We start from the raw sequence: 18796 nt of genomic DNA, 5'->3' as shown, positions 1-18796 counted from the left end.
AAATAATGATATCATGTATCCAGCTTTTCTGGTTTTCCCATTTCGTGTTTGAGGTAGCTGTCACAGCTATGTGGGGGACTGTGATTAAAAGCCATCGTGTTTCTGGTAGTCTTGTCTTTGTAGCACATGTGAGGATGTATGGGAACTGTCATTGTAGTCACTTGATAAACACTGACTGATTTGAATTATATTGAATAGTTTTGGACTCAAATTATATAGAATGATCTTTGGAGATAAATTTTTCGAAGGAGGTTGTATTTTGTGAAACAATCTAAAGAGGTATCTCTTAATTTTTGTGGGACCCATTAATGTGTTTAGTTAAGGGCTGAAATTTCTTCCAATAGCCATCGATTTGTTTTTCTAGGATTGTACTATGATTGTAAAATATTTTGTAGTTGCTCAATAACCTGAATCTTGCTGTAGAGATTAGGAGATCATGTCTTGAATGCTAATTAATTAATTAGACTCTAGTTAACAGTGGCCTGTTTCTGTTTGGATTAGAAACTAAAAGGTGAAAGAAAGATTATTTGTATATATATGGAGTCTTTCATTTTTAATTATTTTAGCAGGAATAAAATAATATATGTTGTTTTCAGAATGATTGATAAGAATGACCAAGATGACAACAGTTCTATGATTGATGTAAGCTACAAACAAGGCGGCAATGGAAAGAGTCATCTTGATGCAGTTCTCAACAAGCTGTATGTGTGTGCCAGCGTGGAATTTCTGATGACTGTAGCAGATTTTTTTATCAAGGCTCTGCCTCAAAGTCCGGGAAATATGGCAAAAGAATTAAAAGAATTACAGATTCAATCACGACAGATTTCTACAGCAAAAGTCAGGACAGAGAGAGGTAAGCAGAGTATGTCATAGCAGAGTATGTAAGCAGAGTATGACAACTTGTATATTTTAACAAAAATCACAAATAAGGATAACTGAAATGGTAAATTTAAGAATGTAAAATTACTCTTCAAATTTAAACATATTTTCTAGAAAAGTTTTAGGATTAGGAGCCAGGAAACCTCTGTTCCCAGTTCTGTAGTAACATTTCTTTGTTCATTCAGGAATAGAGGAAGTGAGTTAATCTGTGTCAGTGGTTCCTGTCCAATTGGGGGGAACTCTTTTATTCAAAGAAAACACTTGAATAAAATATTTTGCATATTGAAGAGCAGTTGAACAGATAAAAAGAGAAGGTGGGGTAATGGAGGACAACATAATGCCTGTGGACATCACCTTAGACTCCTTCAACTCAGTGTTTGCGAATGTCTGGTCTTGGTGTGCACTGAAGCCACTTCCCTGCTGCGTTGTTTATTCCCGCATTACTGAGTAGATCACTCATTTTCTATGTTAAGTTGCAATTGTCTAAGGTCAGGCATTTTTCTCTCTAATGTATAACTCAGCAAGACTGGAAAACTACCACTTACTGGCAAGGTCAGAATTTTATTTTTCCATTTACATTTATTAAACAGTAATTGCATCTCATACCTTTGTATTTATATATACATTTAATACATTTATGCTGTAGATTGTGTGACACAGACTACGGTCTATACTTTATGGCAAAGTCAATGTAAACAAATAATAATGATCTGTCTACTTTATCATGATCTCTTATCCTCTTCCTGATATTCTCCTGTCCTGTTTTCCCCTCCTTGCTCCTGTGTCATAACCTAATAACACACACTTATGTGCATATACATGCACACACCTTAATTCTGACAAAAAGCTTCAAAACAAAATATTCCTGCTAGGTCAAAGAGGGAATGATATTCTGATGACAGGAATCGGCTTGCATTATGCAGCACAATTGGCATCTGTTAATAATCATTTGTTATTAGTATATATCAGTCAATTATTAATGTTGTTCACTTTACCGTATCCTTTAAAGCAAGATATTAGAAATAATTTAGCAAAAGTAGATAGCATATCCTCAAGTGACAAGATTTACACTACTGCTCTTTTGGTTCCTATTTTTGTTGCTTCAGATGACTCTGTAAGTCCAACTATGACGTTAAAGGCCAGGATCACAGATCCAGAAGTGGTGTTTGTTGCCAACCTGACAAAGGCTGATGCCCCTGCTCTGATGGCCTCTTTCCAGTGTGACCTCTCTCTGTCAACATCCAAACAGCAACAGATGATGGAAGCTTCTGTGACAGATCTTAAAGTGCTAGCTTGCCCTTTTCTCAGAGAAAAGAGAGGAAAAAATATTACCACAGTAAGAATTACCTTATATTTTAAGCTTAGATTGAAGATGGCAGAAATGGTTGATTTCATAGAATACTAGAATGTGAAAACTCTGTAGGACTTCAGAGATTGTTTACTATATACAGACTTGAGGTTATATAGACAAGGATGTTAAATTCCAAAATAGTTAAATGATTTAGCCACGGCTGCTAGTGACAGAACTGGGACTCCCTCCAGTCTCATTTCTTTTCATTATACCATCTTCTATTGAACTGAATTTAAAATTTATTACAACCATCGTTTTTTTTTTTCAGCTGTTTTCATTTATTCCCCAAAGTATACCCAATGAATGAATGAATCAGTATTAAAATCTCAAAGCTGACATTGAAAAATTCAATAGAATTATGTGGAGTTATGCTGTATTAGAAGTTATCTTCACTTGTATTTTCACATTATTGTTGAAAAAATTATTTTAATTTAATTATCACACTGATTATTTCTTGGTATTAAATTGATAATTTTATACTAAAGAAGATCACTATATTATACAACTCTATACATTATACTATACATTATACAACACTATACATTAGCATTGTTGTTTTAAACTAGAATTGTCTGTAGACAAAGTGACTCGATTAAGAAATGCAATGCTGGGCTTAGTCTATACTTTATCACAAGACATTCTTAGCATAATCATCTTCTTTTCATATGTCGTAGAAAGCTCTATTAATGACTGTATTAAAATCACATCATGATATTTTTTAAATGAAAATTGATGTAGTACTGATTCCCCCATGCAATTCAGGTGTAAGGTTATTTTATTTATTTTGTTAATGATATATGAGAATATGGGCTTCATAGCTTTAATGAATCACATTTGAAGACTTGAAATTATAATAAGGACCTTATTATATTGAAGACTGACCTTTTATTAAGCAGTCTGAAAATTGTTCATTTACTTAGCTCATCATACTCTTTTTTTTTTTTTTTTAAGATTTTTATTTATTTATTTTTAGAGAGGGAAGGGAGGGAGGGAGGGAGGGAGGGAGAGGGAGAGAGAGAGACACACACACACATCAATGTGCGGTTGCTGGGGGTTATGGCCTGCAACCCAGGAATGTACCCTGGCTGGGAATCGAACCTGGGACACTTTGGTTCCCAGCCCACGCTCAATCCACTGAGCTATGCCAGCCAGGGCCATACTCTTTTTTTTTGAAGGTTAAAATGCCAGTTTATTGAAAATAACAATTTCAAGTGATTCAGCGGTCATAAAAATTTTAACAACATGACCAATTTCATTTCCTCATGTACCTCTTTGCAAATGTTAGATCTTACCATAATCTGTAGCTCATTTTTATAGGTATCTTTAAAGTGGATTTTACAATGAGCATCATTTAAAAGATATTGCAGCAAAAGGAGACTTTTCAATTTCTTATAGTAAATATGCATCATTAGTTAAGAATTTGGCATAAAGAAATTGATGAGAATTTCTTAAAGTTTTTTAACAATGTTCATAGACTTGCATTAGTTTAGAAGAGTTCTCACAAGAGAGTCTCAGCTAATTTGCTGTTTTGCTTTTAGTATAGTAGGTTATAGTTAAAAATCTCAAGCTAATAAGTAAGATATGTTCTTACGTGGTTGCATATATAACAGTTCTATTACCAAGGAAATGTGAATTTCATCTATTTGTTTCTAGGTCTTACAGCCCTGTTCTTTATTTATGGAAAAATGCACATGGACTTCAGGAAAACAAAATATAAATATTGTAGTTGGAGAATTTATAATTAAGGTTAGTGCATATCATATTACTTGGATGAACATTTATTCTCATTTTTGTAACAACATCATTTGGTATCTCATAACTAGACCATTATGCTAGTCACATACTCAGTAATCAGTATCTCTAACATTAAAACAATTTTTCTTTAATGCAAATATTTGCATTCTATTTTCTTTGAAAGAGTATGTTGAAATATCTACAAATGTTTGGGGTAGTTTTTATCAATTATATTTCGTGTGTGTTGGGGAACTTGGGTTTGGGGGAGAGTAGAGCTAGGATAGAAAGTGAAGGAAAGGAAGGATGAAAAATGAGATTTTTATTGTTTATACTACGTTATTTGTAGTCTTTAGTGTATACTTTGATTAATGTAATAATTACATGATTAAGTGTTTTTTTAGCTTATAAAATATTTGTAATGACAGATATATGCTAGAAATAAATTATTGGGATTTCCTTTTTTAAAAATATCTTACATTTAAAGATTGGGAAAACAATCTCTCTTTTCCATTGGCATTCATATTCTTTAAGTATGACTTCATGACCAGTTATACATGGAATAGATAGAATGATTTCCAAAAAGTTACATTTCTTTTTGTCCAGAGGACACAAAAATGAGTGGCTAATACCAATTCTGTTAGTAACTTTATAGGTAAATAATGAATAGCAGTTAAACCAAGGCTCAAACTAATGTTATTTGAATTACCATGTAAATAACAATGTAGTTTTAATATTTTAAAATACTGAGTAGTTTAGATTGTATTTTCTTAACAGATTTACTTTTTAAAAGTAGTAAATAAGGGGAAACTCTGAATTTGCATGCACTTTGTCTAAGACACTGGGAAGGTTGTCTTTCTGTTTTCTTGTATATCTATTTGTTTAGTCAACAGACATTTTTTGAACTCTAACTATGTATGAAAAATCTTCTGTACAAGGCATTGCGGGATACATAGTCCCTGTCTTCAAAAAACTTAATGACATATGAGAGAGAAAGAAGTAAATCAGGAACTCCAGCTTTCGGTGCTAGAGGCATGCATAAGGAGCTGTTGGGAGCACAGACAAGTGTCTTCTAACTCAGACCAAGACACCTGGGAAAGCTGTCTGGAAGTTGGGCTGCTTGAACTGAGTTTTGAACATCTAGGGAGGTTGGATGGGCAAGGGGAGGTTATCCATGCAGAACTGGCAGTGCACACAAAGGCAGAAGTGTGAAAAATCCTTAAAAGGACTTAGAGGGATGCCCATGTGGCTAGAGAGGATGGTGCGATGGAATTGTAAGATTGAGAGCAATAATTACAGGTGACATTAGTAACATAATGGGAAAAAAAAGAATTCAGTTAACAGATAAGGTTGGGAAACAGTGTATATTAGATTCTTCTTTTGGCAATATAGTCATACCTTTAGCATATTAAATAAGGTTGTGAGAATGAACAATAAGAGAATGCACTTAACTTATTTAATCCAGTATTGCCAAACTTTGGCAAATCTTGGCTAGCTAATTGATTAGATATCAGGTCACAAAGAGCTTTGTGCCCTAAGCTAAAGAGAGTTTGAATTTCATCCTGAAAGTTATAGGAAGCTATTGAAGACTTTAAGCATAGGCATGCCCAGATTTGGGTTTCAGAAGAATCATGCTGGTGGAAATGTGGAGGGTAGGCTTAGAGGGTGTTGACTGGAAATAGAAGACATCACTAGTGTAGAACTAAGGCACAGTGATAGGAATGAACATGTGAGCAAAGATACTATCCAAAGATAATAAGTAGTAGAGTTTGCAAATCTTAGGGTAAGTGAAAGGGATCATGGATGATTCTTTGGCTTCCTGTTTCAATAAGCCAAATGAAAACTGTATCTGTAAATCTTGATGAGGATCACACTCTTTGGTTTAGTTATTGTAGCTAGTTGAAAATGAAAACTTCAGTGACACTTTTGCATTTTTCTGGTCATATAACACTATTTTACTTTGAACTGATCAGTGTAACTTTAGGTTTTGGCAATTGATGTGTAACATTAGTTACTTAATTCCAGAGTAACCTGTGCAGAAATCATTGTTATGAGGGTAGTTGACTATAGACACATGATTTTCTGTGTTTTCTATTGGTTTTCTTAGTTGAGAATTTAGTATATTTAAAATTTTAATTAGTTACTTTTGCACTTGTGTATTTTATATTAATTCTTCTCATGTGGTAAAGAGCTCACTCTAAATATCTTCCTGCTTTCTTTTTTTAAAGATTTCACCCATAATTCTTAATACTGTGATGACAATCATGGCTGCCATGTCTCCGAAGACAAAAGAAGATGAACTCAAAGATACATCTAAGGAGACAGAGAATCTTTGGGGTGTCAAATCTATTAGTGATTATAACTATTGGTTTCTTGGTGTTGACATGGCAACAGAAATAACAGAAAATTTCAAAGATATTGAACATCCATTGATAGAGGAAAATTGTGCTGTTGTTATAGAGTCAGTTCAAGTTACCTTAGAATGTGGACTTGGGCATCAAACTGTACCTTTATTATTGACAGAGTCAAAATTTTCAGGAAAAATTAAAAATTGGACTTCCCTCATGGCTGCTTCTGCTGACTTGACACTAGAGGTATGAACACATTATTTAGAAGCTCCAAAACCAACTTTTCAAAAGTGCAGTTACAGAACTAAGATGTGACCTTTTTTGTTGGTGCATGGACATAGATTCTAACATTTAATCTGTTGGTGTGAAGTATTATTTATTTGGTCATTAATTTTTAAAGGTTCTTTTGCCAAATAATTTTTTTTTGAAAATAAAGTAAGAGAGTGAGGAAAAATGCACCCTCTTTATATATATTCTTTGTGTCTTTAGGTGTGTTGTTAAAATGGCTATTGACATATAACAATATTTTCCTACTGATTATAGGAATAAACATTTGAAGTTGAAAGTTGTCTTATTATAATTTGGTACCTTTTCAGGTTCACTATTACAATGAAATCCATGCTGTTTGGGAGCCACTGATTGAAAGAGTGGAGGGGAAGAGACAATGGAATTTAAGGCTTGATGTAAGGAAAACGGAAAATATCTTTGTGTAGAATGATACTGTGTACATTTCTTTATATTTTTTTAGTGCAGCGATTCTTAAGGTGTTGGTCTAGGATTCTTCAGACCCTTTTAGGGAGTCCATGGGGTTTCAGACTCTTTTCATAGTAGTACTCAGATGTTACATACCATTGTCATTCTCATTCTCTCATGAGCATACAGTGGAATTTTCCAGGACTAAGTGATATTGCAACACAATGAAAGCAGAGCAGAAAATGAGAACCCACCTGTCTTTGTTTAAGACAGACACTAAAGAGAGCCGTTGGTGTCCCTCTTCTCACAGTATAGTTGAATAGTCATTTTCTATGAAAATATTATTTGTGTTAACTTGTTATTTTTAAATTAATATTTAAATTTTTCTCAGTTTAAGTTTCTGCACTTGGTCTTAGCCAAAAGGCTGAGAGCAGTTAGCTGCAATTTGAGTACACATATTGATAGATACAAAGTGAAGCTCTTTGGGATCCTCAGTGATTTGAGAACTGCTTTCTAGTTCATGAATTCTTTATGTTATCTTTTTATGGTGCTTGTTGAGAACACTTCAGAAGCCTAGATATTGAAGTACATTTTTCTGTGTTCTCAAGAAAATGCATTATACACCCTTAGCAAATGTCACAGCACACCTTTCTGGCAGCCTGACTGCAGTGTGAAGCACTGAAGTGGAATCAGCAGATTCTTATTTTAAAGACAAGTAGTCAACTTAACCTGTGTCCCGATTTCCTCTCAGTAAAGCAGAAGTAATATTTGTGACCTGCCTCTCTCTGGCATAGTCAGGTTAATGAAGAATGTTTTTTACAAGGCTTTTGAAATGCTCTTGGAATAAAAACTATGATGGAGTCTGATGGCTGGTTGACAACTTACCATATCACTTATTTGTGGTTGTAATGGGTGAAAAATAGAAGGAATTCCAGGTATTCACTCCAATAAGAATCAGTTTTAGACATCAGGTTAACCTTAGGTTGTTCATCAACACATAATGACCAGTACAGCATTGGGTAATAGCTTTCGTGGCACAGCTCTAAAGATTTCTGCATGTACTTGCACACTGAAAGGAAGAATGCTAATCTGCACTAAATCACGGAATATTTTTGAAATGAGGACTTTGGGAGCTTTAATATGCAATGACTAATTTAGGAGAATTTAACTGTATTGAGAATATTTTAATTTTATTATTAATTAGCTAGTAATTTGAATTTATATTATATATCCTCACAGGTAAAGAAGAATCCAGTCCAGGATAAAAATCTGATGCCAGGAGATGATTTTATTGTTTTTCCTGAGCCACAAACAGCAGTTCATATTTCTTCAGGAGATACAATGAATATAACAATATCCAAAAGCTGTCTTAATGTTTTCAGTAATTTAGCAAAAGTATGTTTGGTTCTTGTTTGGAATATTTCAAATGGAATTTTAAATTGAAACATATGGATTATTTTTGTTGGTAATCAAAATTAGTTTCTAAAATGTGTAGTCATCGTGTAATTGTTTAAAAAATTTGCATCTTGCAAAAATTTTGTGACTTTGTGTTCCTTTCCAGGGTTTTTCAGAGGGCACTGCTTCTACTTTTGACTACTCTTTGAAAGACAAGGCTCCTTTTACAGTAAAAAATGCTTTGGGTGTTCCCATTAAGGTACAGCCCAATCATAATCTCAGAGTAATGGGCTCCCCTGATAAAAGTGGCATTTATGATGTTGATGCCGGTCAGAATTTGGAATTGGAATATGCTAGCACAGTACCTGCATGTCAAGGGAAACTATCTATATTGAGCTGTCAAGAAAGTTCCTTCTTCACTCTGACCTTTGGTATGCTATATTTATTTTATATTAAGGGCATCTTTGGAATTGATGGTGTGGGCTTATTTTTGACAAAATATGGAAGAAATGGTGTTTTGAAGATACCTTGGGAGACAACATTTCTAAAGACTTGAAACAAATATATGATATGCTCTTGTCTCTTGTTTTCTTCCTTTAAACTTGAGAAAATTAAACTTGATTAATTTAAGAATTACCTTTGAAAATAGATTTCTAGATTTTTTCTGTTTTTATTTTTTATGTATTTTTTATTGTTGTTCAATTACAGTTGTCCCAATGTCTCCCTCGTTGCTGTCCTCCTTCAGTCAGTCCCCACCCTATTTTTAAACAATACAGTACATGCTATGTTCCAAAAAGGGTGGAAATTCAATGAGGAGAGAAAAAAACTGTGTTCCGAAGTCCTTAAATATTGGTAGTATTTACCACTATTACAAAGAAAAGATGACATAATTCCTGTATAGTGGAGGGGATAGGAACAAGTTGGATTTTGATTTCATACATTCAAAACCCCAACAGAAATTATTTTGCTTCCAAATTTTTATAATAATAACTAATTTTCTTTCTTTGTTAGTTCCTGTGTCTTAGACAAGCATATTGGAGAATTATTTCTGGCATGAGGTTGAATACTCTTGTCATTATTTTGAGGCATTCATGATTATTTCTAAGAGAAATATAGTTAAATTAATATTTGGAATGCTTTTTACTTATTCTCTGCTTTAGTACCTTATGGATATACGGAAGTTGCGAAAATCCCTATTGCCAGACCTGGTCGACAGTTGTATAATGTACGGAATCCCAATGCCAGTCATTCTGACTCAGTCCTGGTACAAATTGATGCAACTGAAGGGAATAAAGTAATTACTGTTCGCTCTCCTCTTCAGGTAATGCATTAAAGTGACTTATGCCCCTTTAAGTATATTGGTTAATATTTAGGTGAATGTAGGAATACAGTAAAACTTCATTAGGTCAGTACTAGTTATTCAGAAATAAATAACAGATTGAACTGGCAGCTGTTTCCTATCCAACTTGCTTTTGTAATATTCTTTATTTTAAATGTCTGATTAAACAGTCTTGTTAATTTAGGGCCTATTTTTCTTACTTCCTGGGTTTAAAATTAATGAAGCTTTTTGTTCTTTTAAAGATTCAGAACTGAACAATTTTTTATAATGTGGTTGTCAGTTAAGATAACATTGCATTTTGTTTGTTATCAGTTGGGATTGAATTTTTCAGGTATATATGAAGGCGTGTGGGAATGCTTTCCCTTCCCCCTGCCAAAAAAAATTTTTATCTTTTCTATGTGTTTTATTTTAAGACTTTATCCACCCTTACCTTTTCTGTGCATTATTGCAGAGTTCAGTATATGGTCAACAAAAGAAATTTCTTCCTATTTGTAACATCAGATAAAAATGACAGGATTTCAAATTTTGGCCATTGTTAGCTCTCAGTTTCCTATCAGCTCCAGCCTACATCACTTTGCAGTCAAGAAAAGAGAGTTGTACTGCTTTTTCTTACAATTCCTGTGCTATCCTTTTCTGTATAGTCACATAGTACATTGATAAAAGGTTGTAATGGAGAAAATAGTATGGCTGAAATTTTCAGGTTAATATGTATTGGAAAGATAACATTATACATAATAAACATCAGCATGTAATTCATAGAACATGTGGATATCATATTAATTTTCTACTGCCACTTAAACATCAGGTTTCATATATATATAACACCTAAATGTTCTAAAATTTTTTCTTTACCCACAAAAATGTCTTTCTATATTGGGCTTGAAACTCTTTATATCTAAAAGTAATTGTATGCAGTTCACACTTTTCTTTTGAACTTCTACATCATTTTAAAGTGTATGTTTTTTTGTCCAACAGATTAAAAACCACTTCTCTATTGCATTCATTGTTTATAAATCTGTTAAGAATGTTAAGCTATTGGAGCGCATTGGAATAGCAAGACCTGAAGAGGAGTTCCAGGTTCCTTTAGATTCATATAGGTAGATGCTTCCTTGAATATATTAAGCTTTAAAATAAGTATATAATATGTTTTTGATTCTATGAATTGGGTACTTATACTTTAGAAAAGATAACCTTATATTTTTATTACCTAAAGATCTGGAAAAATCAGCTTTAAGGCATATATGGAGTTATGGAGAAATACATTTATATTATCATTGAATTTGTCAGATGAAAATTTCTTGTTGTATGTATGATATTTTAGACTTTTCTTAGACTTATTTTTAATAGATTATCTTTGTTTTGAAATGACTTTTTAATAAATTAAAAATTTACAGAGTTTACAGAGAGTTTGTTTTAGAGAGAGTTTGTTTATTGTTTACAGAGAGTTTTTTTCCAGGAATTTCCTCCATCTGTTAGCATTGTGACTTGGCAAGCTTCCTAATCTATTTTAGCATTAGTTTTCTCATATATAAAAATAGAGACAATAGTGTTTACCTTGTAGAGTTATCAAGATTTAATGAGATTCTTTTTCTTAAGTTCTCAATAAAAACTTTTTTTCCACCTTGTTTTCTTTTTCTGTAGATGTCAATTATTTGTTCAGCCAGCTGGTATCTTAGAGAACCAGTACAGAGAATCTACCACTTACATTTCCTGGAAGGAAGAACTTCACAGGAGCAGGGAAGTCAGATGCATGCTGCAGTGTCCATCAGCAGAAGTCAGCTTCTTACCTCTCATAGTCAACACAGTTGCCCTGCCTGATGAATTAAGCTATATATGTACACATGGGGAAGACTGGGATCCAGCTTACATTATTCATCTTTATCCTACCCTCACTTTGAGGAATCTTCTCCCATATTCCCTAAGATACTTACTTGAGGTTTGTCTCTTGCATTTTATTTGATTGTTATTATTGCACGAACTGAATTCTAGTCCTTTAATAGTATTTTTAGTTGAGGTCAGTGTTTTATGTAGCATACTTATGAGTTAATAATATTACTAACAACAAAAATTGGTATACCATCTGTTCTGTGTCAGCCACTATATTGGGTGTTGTAGATATGTTAACACACATCTTTATAGTAACTTCCTGAAATAGGCACTCTTGTTAGACCCATTTTCAGATGAGGAAACTGAGTCACAGTGGGGTTAAGTGGCAGGCTCAAGATCCCACAGCTAATAAATTGTCGATCTGGAATTTGAACATAGGCAGTTTAGCTCCTTTTTCCTACTACCTAACTCTGCTGTATCTGCCCTGTAATAATTTATTTTATTTTATTCTTTTATAATCTTTTATTTTTAATTTATGGTTGACATACAATATTATATTAATTTCAGGTATATAACATAGTGATTAGACATTCAATAACTTATGAAGTGATCACCTCAATAAGTTTAATTCATATCTGATACCATACATAGTTACTATATTTTTGACTATACTTAAAAACCTGTTTTCTAAAGGATAGAAAAAAAACAGTGAAAAAATATTTCATGTTAATTCTAAAGTTAATTTTATTGATTGATTGATTGATTGATTTTTAGAGAAAGAGATCGCCTTATTGTTCCACTTATTTATGCATTAATTGGTTGATTCTTATTCGTGCCCTGACTGGGGATCAAACCTGCAACCTTGGTGTACTGGTACAGTGCTCTAACCAACTGAGCTACCCAGCCAGGACTCTAAGCTTAACTTTAAAGTTAATATGATTATTTGTTCTAAGTTTCTATTCAATGTAAAAATAATTACTGTCCTTCTTAAGAAAAAATAGGGAGCATTTTCTAGCAATAAAGTATGATAAATACTTTTAAATTTCTATATGTCACACATTTTAACATACAAAAGTCTGAAAGTGTTTGGAACCTAACTTACTTACTTTCCTTATTTGAACAATGAGCCAAACCTGATCTGTGGATACTAAAATTAATTAAATGAAGTAAATAGCATTTATACCAGAGAAGCTTTCAGTAAGAAAGCCTAATTTATTATGTTAGTATTCATTTAAAAAATAACCCTTCTTCGCTTAGATAGCTTGTCAGAATAGTTTGATATTACCTTTCTTATATCAATTTATATGGGAACCATTAGGCATAGTATGTGAATGGAGGGTGAAGCTGAAACCCAGGCGGTTCAGTGGCTTCTTTAATGACTTAAATAGCCAGGGTTCCTAAATCTAGCTTTTGATTCTTAGCACAGGTCTGACTTTTCTCAAAACTTACTGCTCTTGGCCTACTGATGGCCAGAAGACAATTTTTGCCTTTTCTTTTTAGTCCATAGTGATTATTGGATATTCATAATATGTAAACATGACTTTATTAAAGATTTGTCAGGTAATCTGAGTCTGGTAGGTTATTTAGCATTTGTATAACATATGATGTTCCTATTGCAGGAGTATAAAAAATCACTAAGCAAATTTATTTTGTGTGTGTGTGTGTGTTTTTTTTTTAAGGGAACAGCAGAAGCTTATGAGCTAACAGAAGGCAGTACGGCTGATGTTCTACATTCAAGAATCAGTGGAGAAATAATGGAATTAGTTCTGGTGAAATATCAGGGCAAAAACTGGAGAGGACATTTTCGTATATATGACACGCTTCCCGAATTCTTTCTTGTGTGTTTTTCTTCTGACTCCACAGAAGTGATGACAGTCGACCTGTCAGTACATGTCAGACGAATTGGCAGTCGGATGGTGCTATCTGTCTTTAGTCCCTACTGGCTAATCAATAAGACTTCTCGAGTTCTCCAGTATCGTTCAGAAGATATTCATGTGAAACATCCAGCTGATTTTAGGGATATTATTTTATTCTCTTTCAAGAAGAAGAACATTTTTAGTAAAAATAAGGTGTGTTTTTATTGCTATAACAAGTTAAAATAAATTCATAATTTTGAAACTAGGGAGCCACTAGTTTTCCCTAAGATCATGTTTTAACCTATTTGCTTAGTGCTATTGGCATGAATTAGGTCCACGGAGACTTTTAATGAATACATAATCAAGTGAGATGTTAGGAACTAACAACAGCAGTCTTCAAGGCAGAGTTAACACTTTTCTCTAATGCACCTAGAATTATTTATGTTCTTGAAGTAATGTTAAGTAGAAAGTTTGATTTAATGTAATTTATCAGTGATGAAACAGCATTTCAAAAAACCAACAGTTGAATTTGGTGAATATTACCTTCTGTATGTGAAGGACTAAGCCAGACCTTTGAGAAAGAAACTAATACCTAAGCCTGTTCCTTTACACTCTGGTCCCTTCTTCCTTTTTCAGACTCAGAACTTGGTATTGTTGCTTACCACACACTTCACAAGTACTTACCTCTAGGCCTTTGTATATGCACCCTCTGCCTAGAATGCGTCTTCTATGCTTTCCCTGTCTGCCTCATCTTTCTGGTTATCTGCTCTTTATACTATGGCATTCTGCTCACATCTTACATTTGTGAAGGATTTTCTGACCATCTAAAGTGAGGCTAAATGTCCCATTTATGTTCTCTTAGATCAGTGGTTCTCAAATTACAGTGTGCATTAGAATCACCCCTAGAAAGCTGTTAAAATGGATTTCTGGGTCATACTCGCATAGTTTGATTCAGTAGATCTGGGTAGGGTCTGATAATTGCACTTCTAATGATTTCCCAGGTGATGCTCATGTTGCTGGTCCAGGCACCACACTTTGAGAACCACTGTCATAGAGTGTTGATTAATCTGATAGGTGGTATTTTAATAACAGTTTATGTGTCTGACCTGGTTGTTCTCAAGTTTTCTGTAATATAGTTGGGTGGGTGGAGCTTAATACAGGAACACTCTTAGGTCTCTTCTATAAAACTTTATCTAAATCCCATAGCCAAAAGTAAACCTTCAACCCTGTCACCATGATAGCATTTTGTTCCTCTTGTATGACTCCTATCACACTCAGGTCTTTTATTCTGCTTATTTCAATGCCTTTTTAAAGATTTTTTTGATTTATTCATTTGAGAGAGAGGGAAAGCAACATCGGCTTTCTGTTCCCCTTATTTATGTGTTCATTGGTTGCTTCTCACATGTGCATTGACTGGGGATCGGCCAACACTCTAACCAACTGATCTGTCTGACCAGGGCTCGCAATGCCTTTTATTTAGCGTTTGTTGAATAATGTTAAAGGCATGAGTTTGTGCTAAAACTTAATTTCTTAGCTGTATATCATAAGTCTGACACTGGAAAATATTTTTCATTATAGTTCTTTTTTAAAATAACAAACACTCACTGGTATAAATTTTTTAATTCACTGTACTCATTGCATAGGTGAATGAGAAGGTCAGAATATTGCTTTTATTGTATTGCCTCTCATAGTTTCTGTGGTTCTGTTACCCATTTGCAATATGGCTTGGACTATGTTTTCTGTGTACCATGATGCTAAATAAATTTCTAGTGGTCTAGCAACTTTCCATCAAGTAAAATTAATGTAGTTTTTTAAGCTTCTTGATGTGATGGTATGTGTTCTCTGTTGTAGGTACAATTAAAAATTTCAACTAGTGCCTGGTCCAATGGTTTTTCATTGGATACAGTGGGAAGTTATGGGTGTGTGAAGTGTCCTGCCAGCAACATGGAATACCTGGTAAGATTCTGTTTATTTATTTCCCTTTGCCTTTATTCATATTTCCTTCAGTAAACCAGCTGTATCTGAAGGGGTACAGAAATTTGAATTCAGAGTATTATGTGAAAGACTGTTATCTCTACAAATTTCTGTGGCCACTAAATAGTATAGCACAACCAGAATTTGTCAAAGATTAAGAAGACACTGACTTGAATCTTATCCAAGTAAGCAACTTGGTAAATACTCAGCACATACTAGAATCCTTCTTCCATTCTACTCTTCTGCCAAACATTCCTTAACTCTTAAATTTGACTGAAAATTTGCACACTCTGATGCCAGTTGACCTGTTTAGTCCCACTTTGAAATTTTTACCTTGTTTTATTAACAACAGAGACAATAAATACAGTGAAACTTGAGCCTCTGTAGTAATAAAACAACTTATGTTTGGAATGTTAAAAAGTATAGAATACATATAAACTAAATTTCTTATTACCAGTCATCATTAGTTAAATTGCTAGTTGATATTTCTTGAGTTGATTTTTCGATGGAGCCAAATTAAGAAACCAGAATTTTTATTAGAAGATAATTTATAGTAGTTACTTTAAGAAATCATATTTTAAAATATTCATGAAGTTTATTTTATTGATTATGCTATTACAGTTGTCCCAATTTTTTGCCCCCCTTCTTCCCAGTATCTCCTTCCCTCCAGCAATCCCCCCCTTTAGTTCATGTCCATGGGTCGTTCATATAAGTTCTTTGATTTCTCCATTTCTTATACTATTCTTAACCTCCCTTATTTATTTTTCCCCTAACCTACCAATTATGCTTCTTTTTAAAAATATATTTCATTTATTTTTAGAGAGAGAGAAAGGGAGGGAGAAAGAGAGGGAGATAAACATTGACATGTGAGAGAAATATTGATTGTCTGCCTCTCACACATCCCCAACTGGGGACCTGGTCCACAACCAAGGCATGTGCACTGACTGGGAATGGAACTGGCAACCCTTCTGTTTGCAGACCAGCACTCAGTCCACCGGGCCACACCAGCCAGGGCCTCAGTTATGCTTTTTAATCCCTGTACCTTTTCCCCCATTCTTCCCCTTCCCCCTCCCCACTGATAACCTTCCATGTGGTCTCCATTTCTATTATTCTGTTCCTGTTCTAGTTACTTAGTTTTTTTTTTTTTTAGATTCATTTGTTGATAGTTGTGATTTTGTCATCATTTTATAGTTCATGGTTTTGATCCTCTTTTTCTTAGATAAGTCTCTTTTCATATAATACGGGCTTGGTGATAATGAACTCCTTTTCCTTTACCTTGTCTGGGAAGCGCTTGATCTGCCTTGCAGTTCTAAGTTGTAGCTTTGTTGGATAGAGTAATCTTGGTTGTAGGTCCTTGCTTTTCATGACTTTGAATACTTCTTTCCAGCCCCTGCTTGTCTGCAAGGTTTCTTTTGAGAAATCAGCCAGTAGACTTATGGGAACTCCTTTGTAGATCATTGTCTCCTTTTCTCTTTCTGCTTTTAAGATTCTTTCTTTATCTTTAATCTTGGGCATTTTAATTATGATGTGTTTTGATGTTGCCCTCTTTGGGTCCAGCTTGTTTAGGACTCTCTGTGCTTCCTGGACTTGTATGTTTATTTCCTTCCCCAGATGAGGGAAATTTTTTTTCATTATTTTTTCAAATAAGTTTTTAATTTCTTGCTCTTCCTCTTCTTCTGACATCCCTCTGATTCAGATGTTGGCACGTTTGGAGATTTCTGAGAGTCTTATTCTCTCCTCATTTTTTTGAAATCTTGTTTCTTCATTCTGTACTGGTTGACTGTTTATTTCTTCCTTGTCATACAAATCATTGATTTGAACCCTGCTTCCTTCCCTTCACAGTTGGTTCCCTATAGATTCTTCATTATTTCACTTAGTGTAGCCTTCATTTCTTCCCTTATGCATCTGCTGTACTCAATGAAACCTCTAAGCATCCTTATCATCAGTGTTTTGAACTCTGCATCTGATAGGTTGGCTATTTCTGTTTCGCTTAGTTCTTTTTTTGGAGTTGTGATCTATTCTTTCATTTGCACCATATCTGTTTGTCTCCTCAATTTGGGAGCCTCCCTGTGTTTGTTTCTGTGTATTAGGTAGAGCTGCTTTGACATCCTCTTGGTGCAGCTGTTATGTTGTAAGGAGTGGAGCCTTAGGTATTTTGCCAGGGTGGGGTAACTTGCTTCACTGCTTTGTGGCACTGTAGGTGGGGGAGGGGTTGGAGAGGGAACAGTGTCACTTGCTGAGCTCCATTTCCAGTCACTTCTGCCACTTCCCGTATGCAACTGGCACCCTTCTAGCTCCTGCCCTGGTGTTGAATCCTAGAGTGGGTGGGTTTATGTACTTTCTAGGGCTGTGTGGGTCTTTTAAACAGGCTCTCTTGACAGATTGGCAGTTTCTTCCACTGCCCCAACCCCCACTGGTTTTTACAGCCAGAAGTTATGGGGCTTTATTTCTCTGGCAGTAGAATCCTGGGCTGCGCAGTCTGGCCTGGGGCTGGGATGGCTCACTCCCTAGGTGTCCCTCCTGGTTTTTATCTACCACAGATGAATGTGGCAGTGCCCATTCCGCCAGCCACCGCTGCCTCACCATGACCACACTGCATTTTGTCCACCCTGGCTCCCCATCTCTGTCCCTCCTGTCCATCTGGATGAATATATCTTCTTTAAATCCTTGGTGGTTAGATTTCTATACAGTTCAATTTCCTGGCATTTCTGGTTGTATTTTGTTTTGGAGTTAGTTGTGATCCTTCTTATGGTTGTGTGAGGTGGCAAAGCGTGTCTACCTATGCCTCCATCTTGGCCAGAAGTGTATTTTAAAATATTTTAAGTAGTCTTTGTGTGAATGGTGTATGTGCATGTGTATTTCAAATTCGCTGTTGTAAAATATCGGGAAATAATAAGCTTTCTTGTTTCCTTTTCACAGGTTGGTGTTAGCATCAAAATGAGCAGTTTTAATCTTACCAGAATAGTTACTTTGACTCCTTTTTGTACCATTGCAAATAAGTCATCATTAGAACTAGAAGTTGGTGAAATTGCATCTGATGGCTCAATGCCAACTAATAAGTGGAACTATATTGCTTCTTCAGAGGTAAAATTTTTGTTTAATATAACTGGCTCCTAAAATGTACAAATACCTACAGACATATGAAATAAAAATTGTATATACCTGTTTGTCATACTCGCTTTGCTGTCATGTTAGTGTTAAATATATGAGCCAACTTTGACTTTGCTTACACATTGTAAGCATATGTTAAAAAAAGAAAATTGTTGATGATTATTTACTACTAACCAAGTCTGTATGGTAACACTAATTCTCTAGTTCTTTTTTTAAAAGATTTTATTTATTTATTTTTAGAGAGAGGGAAGGAAGGGAGAGAAACATTGATCAGTCTCTTCTCACAAACCAG

The 18796-nt window shown here is 34.4% G+C and overlaps 1 protein-coding gene across 2 annotated transcripts in view; it reads left to right on the top strand.

Annotated features, from left to right (window-relative positions):
* VPS13C (vacuolar protein sorting 13 homolog C) overlaps positions 1-18796 on the top strand; it is a 174463-nt gene that overhangs the window by 108790 nt on the left and 46877 nt on the right. For both annotated transcript variants that reach the window (XM_045823143.1, XM_045823142.1), the window contains 13 exons: positions 597-853; positions 1986-2215; positions 3884-3976; positions 6190-6555; positions 6906-6992; positions 8242-8397; positions 8564-8828; positions 9558-9718; positions 10712-10833; positions 11378-11672; positions 13243-13632; positions 15271-15375; positions 18313-18477. In XM_045823143.1, coding sequence (XP_045679099.1) covers positions 597-853; positions 1986-2215; positions 3884-3976; positions 6190-6555; positions 6906-6992; positions 8242-8397; positions 8564-8828; positions 9558-9718; positions 10712-10833; positions 11378-11672; positions 13243-13632; positions 15271-15375; positions 18313-18477 — 2692 coding nt within the window. The remainder of the gene's footprint in view (positions 1-596; positions 854-1985; positions 2216-3883; positions 3977-6189; positions 6556-6905; positions 6993-8241; positions 8398-8563; positions 8829-9557; positions 9719-10711; positions 10834-11377; positions 11673-13242; positions 13633-15270; positions 15376-18312; positions 18478-18796) is intronic.

This window comes from Phyllostomus hastatus, unplaced genomic scaffold (genome assembly GCF_019186645.2).
Source record: "Phyllostomus hastatus isolate PE091 unplaced genomic scaffold, TTU_PhHast_1.1 phas_scaffold_501, whole genome shotgun sequence".
Lineage (NCBI taxonomy): Eukaryota > Metazoa > Chordata > Mammalia > Chiroptera > Phyllostomidae > Phyllostomus > Phyllostomus hastatus.
The sequence above is the reverse complement of the archived record's forward strand: the minus strand, read 5'-3'. Positions and strand labels throughout refer to the sequence as shown.